At 39.8% G+C, this 23,473-nt stretch overlaps 1 protein-coding gene across 2 annotated transcripts in view; it reads right to left on the reverse strand.

Moving 5' to 3' along the window:
• PDK3 (pyruvate dehydrogenase kinase 3) overlaps positions 1-23,473 on the reverse strand; it is a 78,758-nt gene that overhangs the window by 13,454 nt on the left and 41,831 nt on the right. For both annotated transcript variants that reach the window (XM_052663025.1, XM_052663023.1), the window contains exons 6-8: positions 13,693-13,770; positions 4,890-4,966; positions 3,480-3,581 (exon numbers count right to left, since the gene is read on the reverse strand). In XM_052663025.1, the coding sequence (XP_052518985.1) occupies positions 3,480-3,581; positions 4,890-4,966; positions 13,693-13,770 (257 nt within the window). The remainder of the gene's footprint in view (positions 1-3,479; positions 3,582-4,889; positions 4,967-13,692; positions 13,771-23,473) is intronic.

Here is a 23,473-nt window from a genome sequence, read left to right on the forward strand (position 1 = left end):
TGAGGTGGCCAAAGTACCAGTCAGAATAGCCATCATCAAAAAGTCTACAAATAATAAATGCTGGAGAGGGTGTGGAGAAAAGGGAACCCTCTTGCATTGCTGGTGGGAATGTAAACTGATACAGTCACTATGGAAGACAGTATAGAGCTTCCTTAAAAAGCTAGGAATAAAGTGAAAGAGGAGAGTGAAAAAGTTGGCTTAAAACTCAGCATTCAGAAAACCAAGATCATGGTGGCAAACAGATGGGGAAACAATGGAAACAGTCAGAGATTTTAATTTTGGGAACTCCAAAATCACTGCAGATGGTGACTGTAGCCATGAAATCAAAAGATGCTTGCTCCTCGGAAGAAAAGCTATGACCAACCTAGACGGCATATTAAAAAGCAAAGACATTACTTTGCTGACAAAGGTCCATCTAGTCAAAGCTATGGTTTGTCCAGTAGGCATGTATGGACATGAGAGTTGGACTATAAAGAAAGCTGAGTGCTGAATAACTGACACTTCTGAACTATAGTGTTGGGAGAAGACTCTTGAGAGTCCCTTGGACTGCAAGGAGATCAAACCAGTCCATTCTAAAGGAAATCAGTCCTCAATATTCATGAAGGACTGATGCTGAAGCTGAAACTTCAATACTTTGGCCACCTGATGCCAAAACCTAGAGCCTATTATACAGAGTGAAGTAAGTCAGAAAAAGAAATACTGCATACTGACACATATATATGGAATCTAAAAAAATGGTACTGATGAATTTATCTTCAGGGCAGCAATGGAGAAACAGACATATAGAACAGACCTATGGACACGGGGGAGGGAAGGAGGGAGAGGATGAGATGTATGGAGAGAGGAACATGGAAACTTACAATACCATATGTAAAATAGATAGCCAATGGGAATTTGCTGTGTGACTCAGGGAACTCAAACAGGGGCTCTGTGACAATCTAGAAGGGTAGGATGTGGAGGCAGATGGAAGGGAACTTCAGGAGGAAGGGGACATTGGTGTACCTATGGCTGATTCTTGTTGATGTATGACAGAAAACCACAAAATTCTGTAAAGCAATTATCCTTCAATTAAAAAAAAAAACAGGCAGAAGACCTGAACAGATTTCTCCAAAGAGGACATATAAATGGCCAATAGACACACGAGAAGATGCTCAATATCACTAATTATTAGAGAAATGCAAATCAAAACTACAATGAGGGAGGTGGTCCTAAGATGGCGGAGGAAACAAATTCATTGAAAGAACATTTGAACGCTAAGCAAACTCCACAAAACAACTTCTGAATGCTGGCAGAGGACATCAGGCACCCAGAAAAGCAGCCCATTGTCTTTGAAAGGAAGTGAAGTGAAATCGCTCAGTCGTGTCCGACTCTTTGCAACTAGAACAAATAATTTTACAATTTGTATGGAAATACAAAAAGCCTCAAATATCCAAAGCAATCTTGAGAAAGAAGAATGGAACTAGAGGAATCAAGCTGCCTGACTTCAGGCTCTACTACAAAGCCACAGTCATCAAGACAGTATTGTACTGGCACAAAGACAGAAATATAGATCAATGGAACAAAATAGAAAGCCCAGAGATCAATTGACGTACCTATGGACACCTTATCTTTGACAACGGAGGCAAGAATATACAATGGAGAAAAGACAATCTCTTTAACAAGTGGTGCTGGGAAAACTGGTCAACAAAGAATGAAACTAGAACACTTTTTAACACCATACACAAAAATAAACTCAAAATGGATTAAAGATCTAAATGTAAGACCAGAAACTATAAAACTCCTAGAGGAAAACATAGGCAAAACACTCTCTGACATAAATCACAGCAGGATCCTCTATGACCCACCTCCCAGAATATTGGAAATAAAAGCAAAAATAAACAAATGGGATCTAATTAAACTTAAAAGCTTTTGCACAACAAAGGAAACTGTAAGCAAGGTGAAAAGACAGCCTTCAGAATGGGGAAAAATAAGAGCAAACGAAGCAACTGACAAAGAATTAATCTCAAAAATACACAAGTAACTCCTGCAGCCCAATTCCAGAAAAATAAATGACCCAATCAAAAAATGGGCCAAAGAACTAAATAGACATTTCTCCAAAGAAGATATACAGATGTCTAAAAACACATGACAAGATGCTCACCATCACTCATTATCAGAGAAATGCAAATCAAAACCACAATGAGGTACCATTTCATGCCAGTCAGAATGGCTGCTATCCAAAAGTCTACAAACAATAAATGCTGGAGAGGGTGCGGAGAAAAAGGAACTCTTTTACATTGTTGGTGGGAATGCAAACTAGCATAGCCACTATGGAGAACAGTGTGGAGATTCCTTAAAAAAACTGAAAACAGAATTGTCATATGACCCAGCAATCCCACTGCTGGGCATACACACCGAGGAAACTGGAATTGAAAGAGACATGTGTATCCCAATGTTCATCACAGCACTGTTTCTAATAGCCAGGACATGGGAGCAACCTAGATGTCCATCGGCAGATGAATGGATAAGAAAGCTGTGGTACATATACAAAATGGAGTATTACTCAGCCATTAAAAAGAATACATTTGAATCAATTCTAATGAGATGGATGAAACTGGAGCCTATTATACAGAGTGAAGTAAGCCAGAAAGAAAAACACCAATACAGTATACTAACACATATATATGGAATTTAGAAAGATGGTAATGATAACCCTGCATGCAGGACAGCAAAAAAGACACAGATGTATAGAAGAGTCTTTTGGTCTCTGTGGGAGAGGGAGAGGGTGGGACGATCTGAGAGAATAGCATTGAAACATGTATATTATCATATGTGAAACAGATCACCAGTCCAGGTTCGATGCATGAAACAGGTGCTCAGGGCTGGTGCACTGGGATGACCCAGAGGGATGGGATGGGGAGGGAGGTGGAAGGGGGGTTCAGGATGGGGAACACATGTAAACCCATGGCTGATTCATGTCAATGTATGGCAAAAACCACTACAATACTGTAAAGTAATTAGCCTCCAACTAAAATAAATCAATTAAAAAAAAAACTACAATGAGGTTATCATCTCACACCAGTCAGAATGGCCATCATCAAAAAATAAAAGCCTTATTACCCTGATGGTGAGAATGTAAACTGATATAGCCAGTATGGAGAACAGTATGAAGACTCCTTAAAAAACTAGGAAATAAAACTACCATATGAACCAGAAATCCCACTGCTGGGCATATACCCTCAGAAAACCATAACAGAAAAAGACACATGTACCCTAATGTTCGTAGCGGCAATATTTACAATAGTCAGGACAGGGAAGCAACCTAGATGTCCATCCACAGATGAATGGATAAAGATGTGGTACATATATACAATGGAATATTACTCGGCCATAAAAAAGACACTCAAAGCCAGTTCTCTTTCCTTCCCTTTGATTCTTCAATGTCTACACACTATGAAACTAACTGATAATTCAAGTGTATGTACAAATATAGCAGTTACCTTAATGGATAAGTCTTCTTTACCCAGAGTAACCAGGGTTTTAACAGCTGGGTAGCCCTCTTTTCTATCTTCATATAGTTCAACTGTTGCTCTCATTGAGTTCTGAAATCACAGAACCTTTTTTTTAGCGTGACACCCATTCACAAACTACTACTTTAAAGAAGCTAGCAAAACTTTACCAATACACAACAATTCTTTTGTGGGGCAAATATTAGTTGGATTTCTATGGCACTTTTTTCTCCCTCTAAAGAACTTAACATGCGTTCAGATCAAGGAAAAATTTTCTGAGGCTTTGTTTTTTCATCTCATTTCAGTCTCATCCACCATACTAAATGCTTATTTTTCTTTCCTTCCTTTTTTTCTTTTTGTTTTTGCTTTAGGATATTAAAATTATTCAACTTTTTAACCAAGAGGGATGTTTTTATCACATGTAATGAGGCTGTAAAGGCTCACTGACTCACTTTAAATTTGATTATCAGTCTGCATTTACAGAGCACTCTTCCTCTAAAGAAGGTGGAAAACCAGAGAGGATTTTGGCTTCCCACAAAAATAAATCATTTGGCTGGGGAAAAAAAAAGAAGTCAAAGAAATGTCAAGTGAAAAGAAATTCTGAAAAAGCCACAGCTTTTGAAGAACAAGTTCACAACTGAATGCCCATCTCAACCTTAAATGTCACATCAGTAACACTATAATTTGGGGAAGCAAATCAGCATAACTGATTTTTCTGGTGTTCAGTTTAGGGTTTTACACATTGGAAGAAATGGAATTTTACTAAAGTGCCTTGTGCTTGTAATACTGCTACTTACATGCCATTAGTTATCAGTTAATAAAAGCAACAGTTTAAGTTGTAGAGAGTTACTTTTTTTGGTTCTATTTTTTATGTGTGTGGGGGGGTCCTTTTTGGTCCAGCCCATCCACATCTTTCCCCTCTGCCTCTGCCAGAGCTTCTGAATTTTCTAAAATGACTCAACTGTGTAAGAGTGTTAACGTATCTTTCAGGACTGGAACAATTGCTAATGCATCAACACGGTTAACACTTAGAAGCATAAAAGAGGCATAAACGTGTTTTTATTTTGATCTGGCTACCACTAATCAAGTTTGTGCCAGGCTTGGAAACTAAAAAGCATCTCTAAGCTCATATTTAAAGAAAAAACACTATGGATTTTACATAAAGTCACAATGGTAAAACTAAGCTTCAAAATCAATATGTACCAATATTCACAAAAACTATAGTATACACAGCAATTTTTCATCTCTGTACAAATTATAAAACCCACAGGATATCAGAAATAGCATTTTTTAAATGGTTATGCAAAACCTTTTTCTTATGCTAATCTAATGAATCCATTATGCCTGAATCAAAGTAATTTAAAATGAAGACTTCTTTCCATATTTTCAAATTCCACTTACCTTGAACAACTCAAAGAGCATGTGAAAGAGGTGTGAGGGCACATAGACTACCTGAATAGGTTTGTTTGGAGCTTTGGCTGAAAACAGAGACAAAACCGTCAATGAGTAAAGACGAAGACTAGAAGAAAGTCAAGAATGTTGTTGCATCCGTACTTCCAAGTATGTAAAAAAAATGCTACAAAAAGCTAATGGAGGCTTCCAACTCTAAAAGCAGGATGAAATTCCGCTCCTTCACTTACCAGCTGTATGACCTTGGGCAAATTTTTCTCTTTGGAACTTAAGTCGAGCAAAGCTGTGGAATATCATTACCTATGTCCTAATGTTCTGAGCATTACATAGGGCACCCAAAAATCCCCTGCATGGTGCATGCTTAGTCACTCAGTTGTGTTCGACTCATTGCAACCCCATGGGGTGTAGCTGGCCAGGTTCCTCTGTCCATGGGATTTCCCAAGCAAGAATACTGGAGTGGATTGCCATGCCCTCCTCCAGGGGATCTTCCCAACCCAAGGACTGAACCTGTGGTCCTGTGTCTCCTGCATTGGCAGGCAGATTCTTTATCACTGAGCTGCCATGGAAGCCCTCAAGTATCTCTTGGTATTTCTCAAAATGGGGGCTACCCTCCACCACCACCAGTGACCCCGGAGGTCAACCAGAGGGAGGTGAAACCACAGAGCAAAAGGGGCACATTCTCTTGGAGAAATGGATGAAATAGGAACATTAAGTTCTGTTAAACTATGACAAACACGGCATGCTATCAGCAGCTAGCAGACCAACCACCAGAGACCTACAGTCCTTTCTCCTTGTGTCAGAGACGTTCCGAGGAAAATCTGTGAAACCCTGAACCCCAGCATAGGCTTGAGAGTAGATATTGGACAATTTAGGCTTTCCTCCTCCTCATGACCCGGAATCATTAAGAGATCGACACTGCATAAACTTTCTCAAGTAGAAATGTTATGATTTCAACTTAACTACTTCCTCTACTAAAGCAAGTAATTAACAGTAATATAAAGGAGAGTGAGCATTTGTTTGCATCTGAGCAGTTTACAAAGAGCTTGCAAATACATTACTTGACTGAACCTTCATGACAAGAGAGAAGTTGAGAAGAGCTTCCTTTATGTGAAAAGGTGAAAGTTCTCTACTTAATAAGGAAAGGGGGAAAAAGAAATCTGTGCTATAATAGTTTTGCTGTCACACCTCAAATTGCAAAAGCATCACATGGCTGTAGAGTATGTATATATTTAAGTTAAATGTACTCTGTACATCTCTAGATTTTGAGAAAGAGCAAACACATTCACATAACTTACATCGTAGTACATTGTTATAACTTTTATTATCAGTTACTGTTGTTAATCTCTTTCTGTGCCTAATTTTAAGTTAAATTTTATTATAGGTATGTATGTCTATAAAAAAACAAAGTATATAAACAGGGTTTGGTACCATCTGTGGCTTCAGGCATCCACTGAGGGTCTTGGAATGTATCCCCTATGGAAAAGGTAGGACTACTATACTGATGATTTTTTAAGTTTTTAAAAGAAGAAAAGTAAAAGTTGCTGTACCCTTTTCCCATCACTCTGCACACAGAGGCAGCTTTAATATTATGTATGCTTCAGTCTTTCAGTTCCTGTTTTTTCCATTCTATTCTGTAACCCTAATGAACTCTTAGGTACTTTGTCTACAGGCTCTTTTTAAAAAGCTGTAATTAGAAAAGATGCAACCACCCTTATGTTCACAGCAGCCAAGAAATGGAAATAACCTAAATGTCCATGAACAGATAATGAAGATGTAGTACATATATCCAATGGAATGCTATTCAGCCATAAAAAGGAAGGCAACAATGCCATTTGCCACAACATGGATGCAACTAGAGATTATCATGCTAAGTGAAGACAAATATCATGATATCACTGATTTGTGGACTCTCAAAAATGATATCAATGAACTTACTTACAAAACAGAAATAGACTCACAGATATAGAAAAGAAACTTATGATATATGCAATATGGAAAACAAAAAAGCAAATTTATGATTACCAAAGGGGAAAGTGGGTAAGGAGGGATAAGTTAGGAGTTTGGGATTAACATATACACACTACTATATATAAAACAGATGACCAACGAGTATCTACTCTACAGCACAGGGAGGTACCCTCAATATTTTGTAATAAGCTATAATGGAAAATAATCTGAAAAAGAATATACACACATATATAACAGAATCACTTGAAACTCACACAACATCAACTGTTTCAATAAAAATTTAAAAAATAAAATAAAGTGGGTTTCCTGTAAAAAGTATATATGTTGGTAACATAACCAGGTAAATATTGCCCACTTCAGCATGGCCACAGGAACGTTCCAGAAAGACGGTTCCTTCCTTATAAGTCCAATGTGTTGAGTTATGCATCATTGGAAGGAGAATGTTCTCAGGCTTAAGATGAAATGGATTCACTTTATCCACCTCCAACAGCTCAAAATCATGATACCTTTTTAGGTTGCCAAATGTTTGGACCATGTATTTCTGATACAGTTTGATCTATTTCCTAGAGTTTCTAACTCCTCCTCCTCTTGGGTAACTGGACAAGAGATGTAATAGACACATAAGTGATGCATAGCCATCACTTCAACTGTTTTTGACTGAAGTTCTAGAATGTTGTCTGCTATTTCTTATATCTACATTATACACACCATCTGGTAAGTCACATAACCTACCTCAGAAAGCTATTCATGCAAGACACATTTCTCAATCTTTATACCTCTGATTCACTTGATTGGAGGTTTAACTAGGTACACCATTCGGGTTTGAAATCACTTTATTTTGGCATTTAGAAAGGCAGGGGGGGTCTTCTGATCAGGACAATGCAGCTAAGTTCAATCCAAGTCAGGTTTTCATTCATGCTGCTGGTATTTTGCCCAAAGTCTGATATACCTTGGTTGTAATATTCTTGTTGAAGAATGAGGAACTAGATTATTCATTTGAGGGAGCTGGTGTTGACTTCCCCTGGCAGCTTTCCCCTAAGTGGGAAGACTGACTTGAAGCTCTGAGTGCCTGGTCAAGACTTTTCCACTGGCTTTAGGATGAGCAGACAGCCAGTCAGCCTCTGACTGGAGGGTCCCCCAAATGTTTGAATGGAGAGGGCTTTACTTTGGGAAAAGTTACACAAACAGCCCTAGTTTTTCCCAGGTTGTTCTGGAAGAAACTATTTTGTTTGCCCCAGGGAAAATGCTAGTGGCTGTCAGCAGGAGAGCAGAGCCGAGTCAAGCTGCTCCCAGTACCCATCCTTACCCCACCTTAGACCGGTTCTCCATTTATCCCATCTTCTGATGTCCCAATCCAGTCCTTGGCCCCTCCCAGCTCTGCCCCCAGCACCCCTCCAGGATCATCCGGTGCCATTTCTGCCGCAGCCTCCTCCTTCGTGGCTTCTTCTGCTCTGTCCCGTCAATCAGCTAGTGCGCTTCCGCCTGGTTACTCTCTGGCTGGAGGTGGGATCAAGGACCGACTGATGAGTCCCCCTGGGTTCTCAGCTGTTTCTGTTTATATTCCCTGTGGTCTTTTTAACGGAGCCCCAGGAACACGCTGAGTGCTTGGTCCCTCTTGTACCAGAAGGCATGATTAGTTATATAGTCTTCTGAGATCAACCTCTTCAGTCCAAATCTCAGGGAAATTGAAGTACTTTTGATAGCTTTTTTTCAACCAGCATTCTGTAGGAGCCATCTGAGGGCTTGCTCAATTACTTGTACTTTTCTTCAAGAACATCATAGTTTAGATATCTTTCCTTCTTTTTTAAACCATGTCAAGTGTTTTGGTCCATAGCTCTTCCCTAATCCTGGGCCTAGCCAGGGGCCTGACAGAGTGGACCCTTAATAGATGTTTGCTGGCTTTCTAAAATAAGGCATAAATGGAATATGAATTTTCACCTAAGGGCACATTTCTAAAAGTCAGTGGAAAAAGTGGCCCAGATTTTTCATGCTCAAGACTCAAGAAATAATGAAGTCTCTATTTGTATAGTCACTGCTCCAAACATCATTAGTTGAAAAGACATTTAATAAATGCCAACAGAACCCTATGTTGGATATAAAGAATTTAATTTTCAGATAGTTGTCCTATAAGAATGAAAAAAAAAAAAGGAGACCAAGCAGAGAAAATGAGAAACTTGATCCATGATTGGTTGAACTCGTGGATGCAGAAGCATTGGATATAGAGGGCTGACTGTACTATGCCAATTCATATAAAAGACTTGAGCATCCATAGATTTAGGAATTCACAGGCAGTTGGGGAGAGGTCCTAGAACCAATCCTCTGCAGACACCAAGGGAGGGGTATATATTAATAGGAACTCAATGCATTTGGGTCTCCAGCATTCCATTTCTATAATGGGCACAATACAAGGATGGGAATGGGGGGAAGGGATAGCGAGGGATGCACATGTAGACACAGCTATACTTAAAATGGATAACCAACAAGGACTTACTCTCTAGTACAGGGAACTTTGCTCAACATTACGTGGAAGCCCCGATGAGAGGGGAGTTTGGGAGAGAACAGATACATGTATATGTATGGCTGAGTCCCTTTGCTGTTTACCTAAAATTATCACAACGTTGTTAACTGGCTATATACCAACATAAAATTTAAAAGTTTTAAAGAAAATAAATAAAATTATTTCTCATATCTTACTGGGTTAATGTAAGGATTAAATGAAATAACAGTGATAAACTAGTTTACCCAGAGCCTGCCACACAGTAAGCCATCAATAAATAAATGTTGGCTATTACCATTACTAAAAAATTAATTTCAACAGTGTCAACACAGCTACAGTAAGGGCTTTTTCAATTCTTGTGCAGAAGCATCTAACTAAAAATATCCACAGAAGTATCCAATATGAGGAAACTAGACATAGGTCAAAGATCCCAGGATAGATGCATACTTTTTCTATGAACCCTCTTGTAACAAAATACACATAGTATGAACGGAAATTTTTACTTTTCCAACAAAACCTAAAGCTATGAATCAACCTCTTGACAAGAAAGACTAATCTAGAAAAGGTGAAAAAAATGCCAGTGTGGTAACCAGAAGTCTTATCTTTCCCAAGTCAACCTTGACTTCCAGTAGCCAGCCTTTATTACATGTCTAGCACATGCCTATGCTCTATTTGAGGACTTAGAAAATTTATCCTTCCATCACCTCACAAGGAGAGCTCACAGCTGAGTGTCAGAGGTGAAGTGACTTGTCTCCTAAGTGTCAGGATACAGATTTCCACCCCCTGAGCTGGCTACAAACTTCATGTCTTTCAGCCATGCTGCTTTACCATGTGAACGCAAAAAAGGTAAGTAAAAAGGTTTACTTACTTCATGTTTTGGCAGTTGCCAAAAGAGAAAGAGAACGTGGAAACGAGAAAAAGCACAGTGGAATAGCCACCTATCTTTGGAGCAACCACATGGGTTGCTGTGGGTAACTAACCAGTAATATTTGAAACCTGATGTAAGGTAAGTAAAATTCTGTTATTTTTAATGTTGCTTGAAATGTATTACTAAAAGGAAAAAAAAGGAAGATTACTACAGCTAGGCCCCCATATATAAAATGCTAGTGATGACTGTAAATACTGATGGTATTCACACACTATGTTCTGCATAACCCTATTTACTCCCTTCTCAAGGGACTGCAATGGGCAAGAAAAAAAAGAAAATGAGATGAGGGGTCAGTCAATCTAACAGAACTTAACATTCTCAGGTAGCAACAAATTTTTCTTTGAGGGTAATGGCAGCCTTACTCCTCTAAAGTGCAGAGCAGAGGGCAGTGAGTGCTATCACTGACGATTGTTCAAGGGACCCGGTGGACCCAGCAGGGTTGGAAAATGGGAGCGTCCTGAAGAAGGTGCTATGCTAGTTCACACAGGCTCTGAAAATGAATCCACAGAGTCTGGATCTGATTCCTAGCTGGGAAAGAGTCTGCTACAAAAACCCAGTGTCTGCTTAAGGTATTCATGACTGACCTCTGACCTGCTGTCTCTATGATGAAGCTTGTGAGAGCTCCAATGCAGTCCTGAACTGCACTCGCAAAGAGCTTTGGCATTCAAGAAATAACAAGTAGAAATCCTAACGACACCACCCAAAGCCACAGGAAACTAGAGGCTATCTGTAACCACCAGCATTCATTTCTCTCAGTGATGGCAGAAGGGGCTTCAAAAATCACACATAAGATGGTGCCAAAAATGCTTGGAAAGCTTCTCTTATGGTGGGGTGGACTGCCCAGAGAGATGGGGAAGGAATGCGCTGACCTGGTTGGCACCAGGCATCAGCAAGACCAAGCAAGTGAGGCTGGCACTCATGCCAAAGAGCAATTAATCACTACCGGTGAGTGCAAGTTCCACGTCTGATGAACAGAAATCTGGATGGTGAGGTCAGGTTCCACCTAGCCAGTAGGGAGAAATAAAGCTGCTTCTCAGAAATACTCAAGCAAAATCTACTTGGTCCTAGAGGTGTATTTTGGTAAAATAGGGGTGCAACTCTTTTCAGAGAACCCAACAGACTTGGCAAGCAGCTTTGATTCTCTATCTCCCAGTAGAATATTGGGGCAGGGGAATTGTCATGGCAGTCTGAAGTCTTCACATTTTCAACTCATTATAAGAGAAATAGATTTTTGGAATATTTTTGAGAGGGCATGTGGTTTATCTTTAATGCATAGCCTAAGAACCCATACCCTAAGACTCAGTCACTCTGCTTCTAAGAATGTAACCAACAGAAATACTTCCATACATTCATGTTTTCCCATCCTCCAAATACACACCCCCACACACACCCCTTCATGCCCCATCATATGGAACATGGGGAAATTAGAAATCCTAGATGCCCATCCAACGGAAAAATGATTACATAAATTAAGATAATCTACACCACGGACAATCTCTAAAAGACAGAAATACATGCCAAGATCTTTAAGGTAAAGTGAAATACGTAGGTTAAAGAACATGTATGGTTTTAGACTCATTTATGTAAAAAACAAAACTGTATGGGAGACAGAATAGTGGGGACTTTTACTTCTTATTCTACATTTATGTTTGTATTTTTATGGTAAGCATGTCTCTTTCATAACTTACAATAAAAAAGTGCACGTAAATATAGTTTCATACAACTAATATAAATATCAGCTAAAATGCCACTATTCAGGGAGCTGCTATTTGTATTATGATGGTAATAAATCCTTTGACATATTATCCAATGAACCTGAACAATAGAAAACTTTTATAGCCTATGTTTACAACTTTTCTCAAATATTAAATATTCTGTAAAGCATTATTCTGAATGGCTACATAGTATTCTATCTTATAGGTATGTCAGAATTAATAACCCCTGCGGTGGAGAAGGCAATGGCACCCCACTCCAGTACTCTTGCCTGGAAAATCCCATGGATGGAGGAGCCTGGAAGGCTGCAGTCCATGGGATCGCTGAGGGTCGGACACGACTGAGCCACTTCACTTTCACTTTTCACTTTCATGCATTGGAGTAGGAAATGGCAACCCACTCCAGTGTTCTTGCCTGGAGAATCCCAGGGGTGGGGGAGCCTGGCGGGCTGCCGTCTATGGGGTTGCACAGAGTCGGACACGACTGAAGTGACTTAGCAGCACGGTGGAAAATTGGGTTGTTTTCTAATTTTTCTCTATAAGAAAATCACTGTGGGGTTTCCCTGGTGGCTCAGTGGTAAAGAATCCACCTGTCAATGCAGGAGACACGAGTTCAATCCCTGGTGCAGGAAGCACCCATATGCCACGGAGCAACTAAGCCCATGCACCGCAACTACTGAGCCTGCCCTCTAGAGTTTGAGAGCTGCAACTACCAAACCCCCCGTGCCCTAGAAGCCTGTGCTCCACAAGAGAAGCCACTGGAGTGAGAAGCCCACATATCACAACTAGAAACTAGCCTCCACTCACCACAGCTAGAGAAACCGGGCAGTAAAGAAGACCCAGTGCAACTATAAATAAACAAATAAAATTTTTTTTTAAAACCTACTGAGATCATCATTCTTATACATAGATCTGTGCAATCTCTATGTTCTTATAATAAATTTTCTGAAGTTTATTTACTGGACCAAAGAATATAAACATTATTAATTTAATGTACTAGGCGAAGAGATAGAACACTGTTAGCCTTTTATTAAAGAAAGGCTACCCTGGAGAAGGAAATGGCAGCCCACTTCAGTATTCTTGCCTGGAGAATCCCATGGACAGAGGAGCCTGGCAGGCTACGGTTCATGGGATTGCAAGAGTTGGACACAACTTAGCACTATCTTTTATCTCTTTTATTTTTTAACATAACAATAAACAAAACTAAGTCAAAAAAAAAATAAATAAATAAAAGAAAGAAAGAAAGGCTACACCAATTAAAACTTACACCAGAAATATGCAAGTGTTGGGGAAAGGTATTTTTCTGGGCATCAATTCAAAGCATTAAAATGTTTTAATCACTGCCATTTTTAAAGACAAAAATATCATTTGTTTTCCTTTGTCCTTTTTTGATTATTACAGTTAAACACCTTCCCATTTGTTTAATGACTGTTGGCATCTGTTATTTTGAGAACTGTGTGTTTATGTCTTTGTGCATCTTCTACCTTGATCACTTCTGTTCCAAAACCTGGGGGTTCTCATAGATTACTGTACAAAAACTCGTTGACCAAAGACACAGAAAGGGTTTTAAGAACACATAAAAGATGACAAAGCAACACAATTTGAGGATCTCAGTGAAATACAGTTCAGGTAGAGTCAGGTTTTTAGTCAGCTCATTTGTATCTAAGGTTAAAATGATTTTTCTTTTACCATTGAATTCTTCAACTTCCAGCTCTGGAGCTACCAGATAATACTGTTCACAAAGCATCTTGGCGGTTTCATACGCATCTGCAAAGAGAGAAAAAAAAAGTCTACCTGATGCACTAATATCATGGACTCAAACAGACAGGCTTAATAAACAAGGACAATGTGTAACCTGACACATTTAGAATTAAGCAATTACCGCCTTAAAAAAAAAAAAAGCCTTTTTGGGCTACAAAAAAGGAATCACAGTAACTAAACCAAAATTCCTCTTTTAGTTTTAATGACCACAAGAATATCAAAATGCTTATTCATGACAACATGCTGCTATGCTGTGCTTAGCTGTGTCCAACTCTGCAACTCCATGGACTATAGCCCATCAGGCTCCTCTGTCCATGGCGATTCTCCAGGCAAGAATACTGGAGTGGATTGCCATGCCCTCCTCCAGGGGAATCTTCCAACCCAGGGATTGAACCCAGGTCTCCCAATGACAACATAAGCCAGCTCTATACAAAACAAACTTTTAAATATTCCTGCAAGGCATTTTTCATGATAATCTATAAATTCAAGACTGTATTCCTGACCAGTCTGCAACCTGACTAAACTGTACCAAAAAGATATGTGTTGCAATTTCAAAAATAGCAATGCTAAGCCTCTTAAGATCTTCCAATTCTTTGTAAGTGAAACACCAACATGTATTTTATAAATGAATGGATTTCCGTGAGCCACACAATTTAAGCTACTGGAGATACTACTCTTGCTTTAAAATGTCCTTTAAATCACCTACACTTCAATAAAATTTTTTAAATGTCCTTTAGGTAGTTAAAGGTAACAGGCTGTGCTGTGCTTAGTCACTCAGTCGTGTCCAACTGTTTGTGACCCCATGGACTGTAGCCCTCCAGACTAGAATCCATAGGGATTCACCAGGCAAGAACACTGGAGTGGGTTGTCATGCCCTCCTCCAGGGGATCTTCCCAACCCAGGGATCAAATCCAGGCCTCTCACATTGCAGGTAGCTTCTTTAACAGCTGAGCTACCAGGGGAGCCCAGGTAACAGGTTGGGGCTGTTATTGTATCAAAATCTGAGGAGCAACAGTTTGCTTTTGAAAGAAAAAACAGATAAAGGGTTAGAAGATCAGAGCCATGAAGGTTGAAGGGAAGAGAGAAATCAGGAAGTTACAACCCAAAGATGGGAACAAATTCAGAAAGCGACAGTCAATTGTTTTATACTGCATGTGTGCCTTTTCTCTTCACCTGTAAGCAATCTGAGGTCAGGGTTTGTGCCTTACACTGGTTTTGTAACTCACATAGAACTCATTCCATGACTGTTAGATAGCCAACAAATATTCCTTGACTTGATCAACTGTGGGCTGCCCTGATAGCTCAGTTGGTAAAGAATCCGCCTGCAATGCAGGAGACCTCGGTTTGATCCCTGGGTTGGGAAGATCCCCTGGAGAAGGGAAAGGCTACCCACTCAAGTATTCTGGCCTAGAGAAGTCCATGGACTGTATAGTAGATGGGGTCGTAAAGAGTTGAACATGACTAAGTGACTTTCACTTTCACTTAATCAAGTGTAAGCCTTTTGATAATTTATTTTTAAAAAAAAACAGGTTTATTGAGATATAATTCTCATACAAGTTACCCATTGAAAGTGCACATACAATTCAATGATTTTTAGTTTACTTGCAAAGTTGTGCATCCATGACCGCAATTAATGTTACACTTCCAATTCCCCCAAAGGAAACTCCATAACCATGGACAGTCATTACCCCACTCCCATCCAGCCCTAGGTAATCACTAATCTACTTTTTGTCTCTACAGATTTTCCTATTCTGGACATTTCATATAAATGAAATCATAGAATATATGGCCTTTTGTGACTTTTTTCTTTCACTTAGCATAAAGTTTTCAAGAGTCACCCATGTTAGAGCATGCATCGGTAGTTAATTTCTTTTTATCACTGAATTAATAGTGCATTGTGCAGATATATCACATTCTGTCTATTCATTTATCCACTGACAGACATTTGGATTGTTTCCACTGTTGGGGTATTACATGTGAACATTCACACATTCATTCACACTGCTATGAACATTCACGTGCAAGTTATTTTGGTGAAGATTTATTTTCATTTCCCTTGGGTATATACCTAGGAGAGAAAAACTGCTTGATCATCTAGCAGCTTTATATTTAAATGTCTGAAGAACAGTCAGAGTGTCTTCCAAAGTAAGGAGATTTTTTTTAAAGTTCCATCTTTATCATTTCTAAAGATCAGATATTCAAATTGCTTTAAAATGCTTCGGGGTCACATTTGCAATGTCCTCCACTGGCTATCAGCTCTTTGGAGACAGGCTCACATTTCTTTTCAACTCTTCACATCAGTACTGTGCATAAAGGAGCCACATTCAAGATTCAAGAAGGAAGAGGAAAAAATGGAAGGAAGGAAGGGGGGAAAATAAGCCTGACAGAAATTAAGTATATAAAAAATTGACAATGTCAACCTAAAATAATACAAAAGATAAAATTAGGGTATGTTCAGACTGTAAGTTTTGGTTCATTTACCTCGTATCACTACTAAATTTCAATTTTGCCTAATATTTGACTTTAGAGTAAAAATTCTTACTCTATTAAACTTTTAGAATTAAACCACTATAAAGAACCACAGAAAGAGACATCAGAATCTCTTTGACAAGAGGAAATAATGAGGGCTAGCCAAAAGAAACATTAGCCAGAGGAGAAAGAAATTTAAAGAGTTCATCAGTGTAAAAACAGATATTAAAGTAGGACTGGATTTAAACCTTAATGAAGAGAGGATAATTTAGAATTATATTAAGTTCACAAGTTTTTTTCATAGGGTATAATAAAACTCATCAAATATCTCTAAAGTTCTTTTGAAATAAGAAAAGAAATCCAGACATACTCTTTGGGCTGTGGCTACACCACCAAACAAGGCTACATCTCCACCTAGTGACACGACAGCACAAAGCTGACCAAGAACTTCCAACACTTAAAGCAGTAAGTACAAAACTCATCAAGTGATGCTTCATTAGCCATATACAACGCCAATACATCTCCACAAAACCGCTCCTCCAAGTACATAGCACCGTAACTGCTCTTCCATTCACGACAGAACAGGAAATGAGTCCAACTCCGCTAAAATGTGCTAGCTCCTCATGACATCAGCTTGCCCAATAGCATGAGATTATAACAGCATTATTTTTTTTTAAAGTTTGACACAAACGTAACATGTGGAAGATGGTACAGTCCAGATAGACGCAGCCAACTTCTGAAACTCAAAGACCCACCATGATTCCTAAAACCACATGTGAACAAGGATTTTTCAAGCATTTCCACAAATCACAGTGCATCAGTGCTATAATTAGGAACTGCATCATGATCCTTGAGAAACTCTAGACAAGAAGACTCACATGTATCATCAGCCAGCCAGAAGTATTTTGGGGGCAGTAATGGCAAAATCTGTATTTGCATGCATCCTTACAAATTCCCATGGCTCTCTTAAATAGAACAACTCTGCCCATATAATTCTCCAAGTACAATCAAGTATAATGATGAGAGACTTTCTTTCTGGTCAGATGGGGAACTAGTGCCCTAGAGGGGTCCCCAAAACTGCATGTGCAGAATTCCTTAGCAAGTTCACAGGTAAAATGAACCTGTGGAGATTCTGATGCAGTAGCTCTGTGTACCCTAGGAATCTGTGGTTTAAAACAATAAAAAACATTTAGCAAGTAATTCTGAAAAGAGAAGCTAGATTTGGGGACTACTGGTCGAGAAAGTCAATGCTGGGTCATGCTAATTCTGTCACTGTCACTCGCAGGATATGAGTGATCAGGGGCGCTGGAAAGTATGACAGCATATATATACTCAAATAGGACACTTCTGTTCAGGTAAAATACCATAAAAATGAAAAAGGTTTTAAAAATCACCAACATTACAACCAAATTTCAACTACTGGCTTAAAAATTCATTTCCTTTATATCTAGAGTAAAATGCAAGTTCTACTAATGAGCTTTCTAATAAAACTTTCATATTTCTTAAATAGAAACCAAAACCCTAAAATATAATAATTTATCAAATTACTTTTATCTGTGATATATTGAGTTGGCTAAAAAGTTCTTCTGAGCTTTTCATACCATCTTCCAATAATACCCAAATAAACATTTTGGCCAATCCAATATTTGAGCCATCAATCTTTTTTTTCTTTACTTTTTATTATTTAAAAAAATTTCAATCTTTTTAAGAGGTTTTTTCTTTACCAATCTTTAAAAGGAAGTATTAGGAAATGATTATTACTGCCACTGAACATGTCATTTTCATTGTTTTAAGAACCTGTTTTCAAGAGTATTGATGATAAAGTAACTAACAAAACTGTAGGTGTAGCACATTTCTACTTCCCCAAGGAAGAGTACCCTAAATGTAAACACAGAGATTAAAATAAAAAAAGACTGAGTCATTAAGAGTAGAGGGAAGGTTCACATAGCAACAAGCACAACAGATCTACTATAGCCAGGAATCCTGCATTAGATGTTAAGAAAAGCACAAAGGAATATTTAACACTGTATGGACGTTATGTTATTCAGTTCAATCGCTCAGTCATGTCCAACTCTTTGTGAACCCATGAACCGCAGCATGCCAGGCCTCCCTGTCCATCACCAACTCCCAGAGTCTACCCAAACCCATGTGCATTGAGTCGGTGATACCATCCAACCATCTCATCCTCTGTCGTCCCCTTCTCCTCCTGCCCTCAATCTTTCCCAGCATCAGGGTCTTTTCAGATGAGTCCGTTCTTTGCATCAGATGGCCACAGTATTGGAGTTTCAGCTTCAACATCAGTCCTTCCAATGAACACCCAGGACTGATCTCCTTTAGGATGGACTGGTTGGATCTCCTTGCTGTCCAAGGGACTCTCAAGAGTCTGCTCCAATACCACAGTTCAAAAGCATCAGTTCTTTGGCACTCAGCTTTCTTTACAGTCCAACTCTCACATCCATACATGACTACTGGAAAAACCATAGCCTTGACGAGACGGACCTTTGTTGACAAAGTAATATCTCTGCTTTTTAATATGTTGTCTAGGTTGGTCATAACTTTCCTTCCAAGGAGTAAGCGTCTTTTAATTTCATGGCTGCAATCACCATCTGCATTTTGAAGCCCCCCAAAATAAAGTCTGACACTGTTTCCACTGTTTCCCCATCTATTTCCCATGAAGTGATGGGACCAGATGCCATGATCTTAGTTTTCTGAATGTTGAGCTTTAAGCCAACTTTTTCACTCTCCTCTTTCATCAACAGGCTCTTTAGTTCTTCTTCACTTTCTGCCATAAGGGTGGTGTCATCTGCATATCTGAGGTTATTGATATTTCTCCTGGTAATCTTGATTCCAGCTTGTGCGTCCTCCAGTCCAGCGTTTCTCATGATGTACTCTGCATTATAAGTTAAATAAGCAGGGTGACAATATACAGCCTTGACATACTCCTTTCCCTATTTGGAACCAGTCTGTTGTTCCATGTCCAGTTCTAACTGTTGCTTCCTGACCTGCATATAGGTTTCTCAAGAGGCAGGTCAGGTGCTCTGGTATTCCCATCTCTTTCAGAATTTTCCAGAGTTTCTTGTGATCCACACAGTCAAAGGCTTTGGCATAGTCAATAAAGCAGAAGTAGATGTTTTTCTGGAACTCTCTTGCTTTTTCAATGATCCAGCAGATGTTGGCAATTTGATCTCTGGTTCCTCTGCCTTCTCTAAAACCAGCTTGAACATCTGGAAGTTCACGGTTCACATACTACTGAAGCCTGGCTTGGAGAATTTTGAGCATTACTTTAGTAGCGTGTGAGATGAAAGCAATTGTGTGGTAGTTTGAGCATTCTTTGGCACTGCCTTTCTTTGGGATTGGAATGAAAACTGACCTTTTCCAGTCCTGTGGTCACTGCTGAGTTTTCCAAATTTGCTGGCATATTGAGTCCTGCACTTTCACAGCATCATCTTTTAGGATTTCAAATAGCTCAACTGAAATTGCATCACCTCCACCAGCTTTGTTCATAGTGATGCTTCCTAAGGCCCACTTGACTTCACATTCCAGGATGTCTGGCTCTAGGTGAGTGTGAGTAATCACACCATCATGATTATCTGGGTCATGAAGATCTTTTTGGTAATGTTGTTATTAGATGTTATCATTAGAAGACTTTCCTATTCAAAATTCACCAGAGAACCCTGCTATCCATATTAGTCTCTATCCCAAACACATGCCATTGTCTGTTTACAAATATCAGAGTCTGGACAAGGATGAATCTGAGTGAACGCTGAAAAAACAAATGAAAAGGATACCGAAAATCATAAAGCTCATGCTTAAGAAGCACTACCCAAACAAAGCAAATTCATATGACCACAAAGCATTACACAGTCACAGGTATGCTTCTTTTAAGACAAGCTGAAGTCAATTCTCACAAGGTTTATCTATCATCATCTACTCAAAACCCATCCTGAGAGGAGAGAATCAGGGTTTTGTTTTTTTTTTTAAGTGCCAGAACCTCTGCTACTGCCCAAAACACAGCCAACTGGAGAAGTGAGGAAAGAACATCTAACACAAGAGCAACCAACCCACAGGCTGATCAGACGCATAAGCGTCCTGGGCAAAGAGATGGGCTGAGTTGGTGAAATTCATCTTCTGCGCATTCAGGATGGAGACAGGCAGGGCAGAAGACAAAAGGATACATGGAGAGTTATGATAGAGTAGAAAGAAGGCCTGGAGTGCCTGTCCTCACCCTTAACAAGCTGCCCTAAAAGGTCTGCCTGTCTACAGACAGGACAGTGGGGCGGGCGGCCGTGACTTGACCAGTTCAGTCGCTCAGTTGTGTCTGACTCTTTGCGACCCCATGGACTGCAGCACACCAGGCTTCCCAGTCCATCACCAACTCATGGAGCTTGCTCAAACTCATGTCCATTGAGTTGGAGATGCCATCCAACCATCTCATCTTCTGTCATCCCCTTCTCCTTCTGCCTTCAATCTTTCCCAGCATCAGGGTCTTTTCCAATGAGTCAGTTCTTTGCATCAGGTGGCCAAACTATTGGGAGTTTCAGCTTCAGCATCAGTCCTTCCAATGAATATTCAGGACTGATTTCCTTTAGGACTGACCGGTTTGATCTCCCAGTCCAAGGGACTCTCAAGAGTCTTGAGAGTGACTTGACCGACCTACTTACTAAGATACATAGAAAAAAAAAAACGCTGCTTTCTGTTGCCCAGTTCCAATCTCTATAGCTCCAACTGTAAAGTGCTTCCTGCCCTAGGATTACATTGGAACCTACTAGGTTCTCTGAATACATCTGTCTCCTGAGTTAGCGGGAGTGGGTCTCTCTTACTCATCACCTGAAGAGCCCAAAGTGAGAGCACAAGACGTTATTTCCGACTAGAACAAGGACATGCTCTCCAGACTCCATCTGTGCGCTATTAGGCTAAGCTGAGCAATGACAGCATTCAGGAACAACACAGGTGAGCTAACGTTGCTGTGACAGCTGACTTTTGTACCAAGTACTTCAGTCTGTACCTTTAAAATGATCTTACCATAGGATTCTCCATTTTGTCTCGCAGTTTCTTACAAAGAAAGGAGGGGAAACAGTCACAATGGAAGGCACTTCCCAGAGGATAATGGGAACTGCTCTACAACACTAATTCTAGCATTTGCTGCCAGGAGGCTGTAATTTGCAGATGTGTAAAGGTAGATATTAATGTGCTAAATAAGCAGCAAGGAGGCATGCTTGAGTGTGCTGCACATTCAATTACTGTGATGCAGGATGCACCCCACTCTAACACATTTATACAACTGTCTAGTCAAAAATAAAAATATTGTCCCTACCTTTCTACATAAAAGTTTCCTAGAGTCTGTCTCAAGAGATCTAAGTATGGGATCACTGTTAGTTCCTTCAGGCTTCCTAAGGCTATAAAACACACATGCACATGTGCATATCCATGTATAGGCACATGTGTGTACATGCACACACGCCTGCACACGCGCACACACACAGGTCATTTGGTCCTGACATCTGACTATGCTTACACCGCGCAGGACCTTCACAGCTGAGAAAATCAACAGCAGAGCTGTCATTAGGACTTAGAACCCCTATACCCTCTACCTCAAGCTTCCTAAAACAAAAGGAAAGGAACAAAATATGAGAGACACAGATGCCGAGTTAGAAGATTAACTGAGAAATCTCAGAAGCTAAGAGGAGAAGGGAAAAAACCAGTGACAACAATACTGTCAAGGAAGGCAGTGGGAAGACGTCACTAAGAGTTGTGGATGCCGACATGCATCTCTTCCTCTTCTGACAGTACTGGGGGGATTGGGGAGAAGAGCTGGAGAGGCCTGGAGCCTTGGGGACTCTGACTGCTGCCCTTGGGGCACCTGGCAGTGGAGGCTCCAGTGTCTTTTTGCCAGAAGATATGGAAGAACTTCTAGGCCTTCTGAGAGCTGGTGCTCTCTACTTTGTTGATTCTTTCTCAGACTTATTTTGAACCAGAAAGAGCTCCTGCGTGGGTATCCAGACACTCTGAGAATTAAGAATGGGGTCCACAGGGCACGAAACAGAAAGCTGCCTATTAAAATGTGCTTTACCCACAAGGAGGAAAGAGACTTTCATGTTTCCTTCTAGGCTGTCAAGCCAATTCTGCCACGGCAGGAAAGGCAACTGATTTAAGACTAGTGCCTCACTGAGGAATAAGGATTATATGTACCTGGCTGGGAAAACCAACTGAATATAGAGGTTATGAGTAGAGCAGATCAGATACTGAATTCATCCAGGAAGGTGGTGTGTGGTGGGCACTGGCACTGGAGATGGGGAAATACACAAGTACTACGGATTTCATAGAGAGATGCACATTATTCACAGTTGCATACCATTAAAAAGTGGGTATGAATTCAAATGTAGAAAACAATGTTCTCACTGGGTTATGAAGACAGGTGATTTTTATTTTCTTCCATCTTTTCCCACACTTTCTCAGTTTTCTTCAGTGAGCACTTTTTATGGTTAGATAGCATCACCAACTTAATGGACATGAATCTGAGCAAACTCCAGGAGATAATAAAGGACAGAGGAGCCTGGCGTGTCACAGTCCATGGGGTCGCAAAGAGTCAGACACGACTTAGTGACTCAACAATATGGTATTAGTCCTCTTAACTGACCAAACTGGGGACAGGAGTTGGATGACTGACAAAACAGCTGGATAGTAAGAAACCATAAAATATGACTACAACTGTAAATATTAACCTAAAATACACATATGAATACACAGTTTACTCCTCTACCAAACTTCTCATGTAAGGCCAAAGCCCCTCCTTTAAATAGGGGTTCCAGGTCATATTTCTTAGATAAACAATACTGCATACAGCTATGAATTCCAATTTCTATTTCCTTAAAGTGCACTAAAGATACTCGTCAAGCAATCTGAGTGCAGGTTCTTGCTCATATTTTTACTCACCGCTGCCCTGTCACCTAATAGTTACCTTGTTTACAGTTATTTCATTACATTTTTAAAAACTGTTTTTATCACGCCTTTCCAAAGCATTCAACCTGATTTTTATGGAAATCAGTTTCTTTTCTGTACTCACATTTCTTCAGTTTACATAACGTATAAATAAAGTATGTATGTTTACACATATTCATGTGGTATAACTTACACCAACAGTTTGAAGACAAGTGACCCTTAGTTAACACAGGCCTCCCCAAGCAGAAGCACCACCACTGTATTCTAGAAAGTATGTCCAACCGAAGCGTCCTCAGTGTGC

The sequence above is a fragment of the Budorcas taxicolor genome, chromosome X (genome assembly GCF_023091745.1).
Source record: "Budorcas taxicolor isolate Tak-1 chromosome X, Takin1.1, whole genome shotgun sequence".
Classification (NCBI taxonomy): domain Eukaryota; kingdom Metazoa; phylum Chordata; class Mammalia; order Artiodactyla; family Bovidae; genus Budorcas; species Budorcas taxicolor.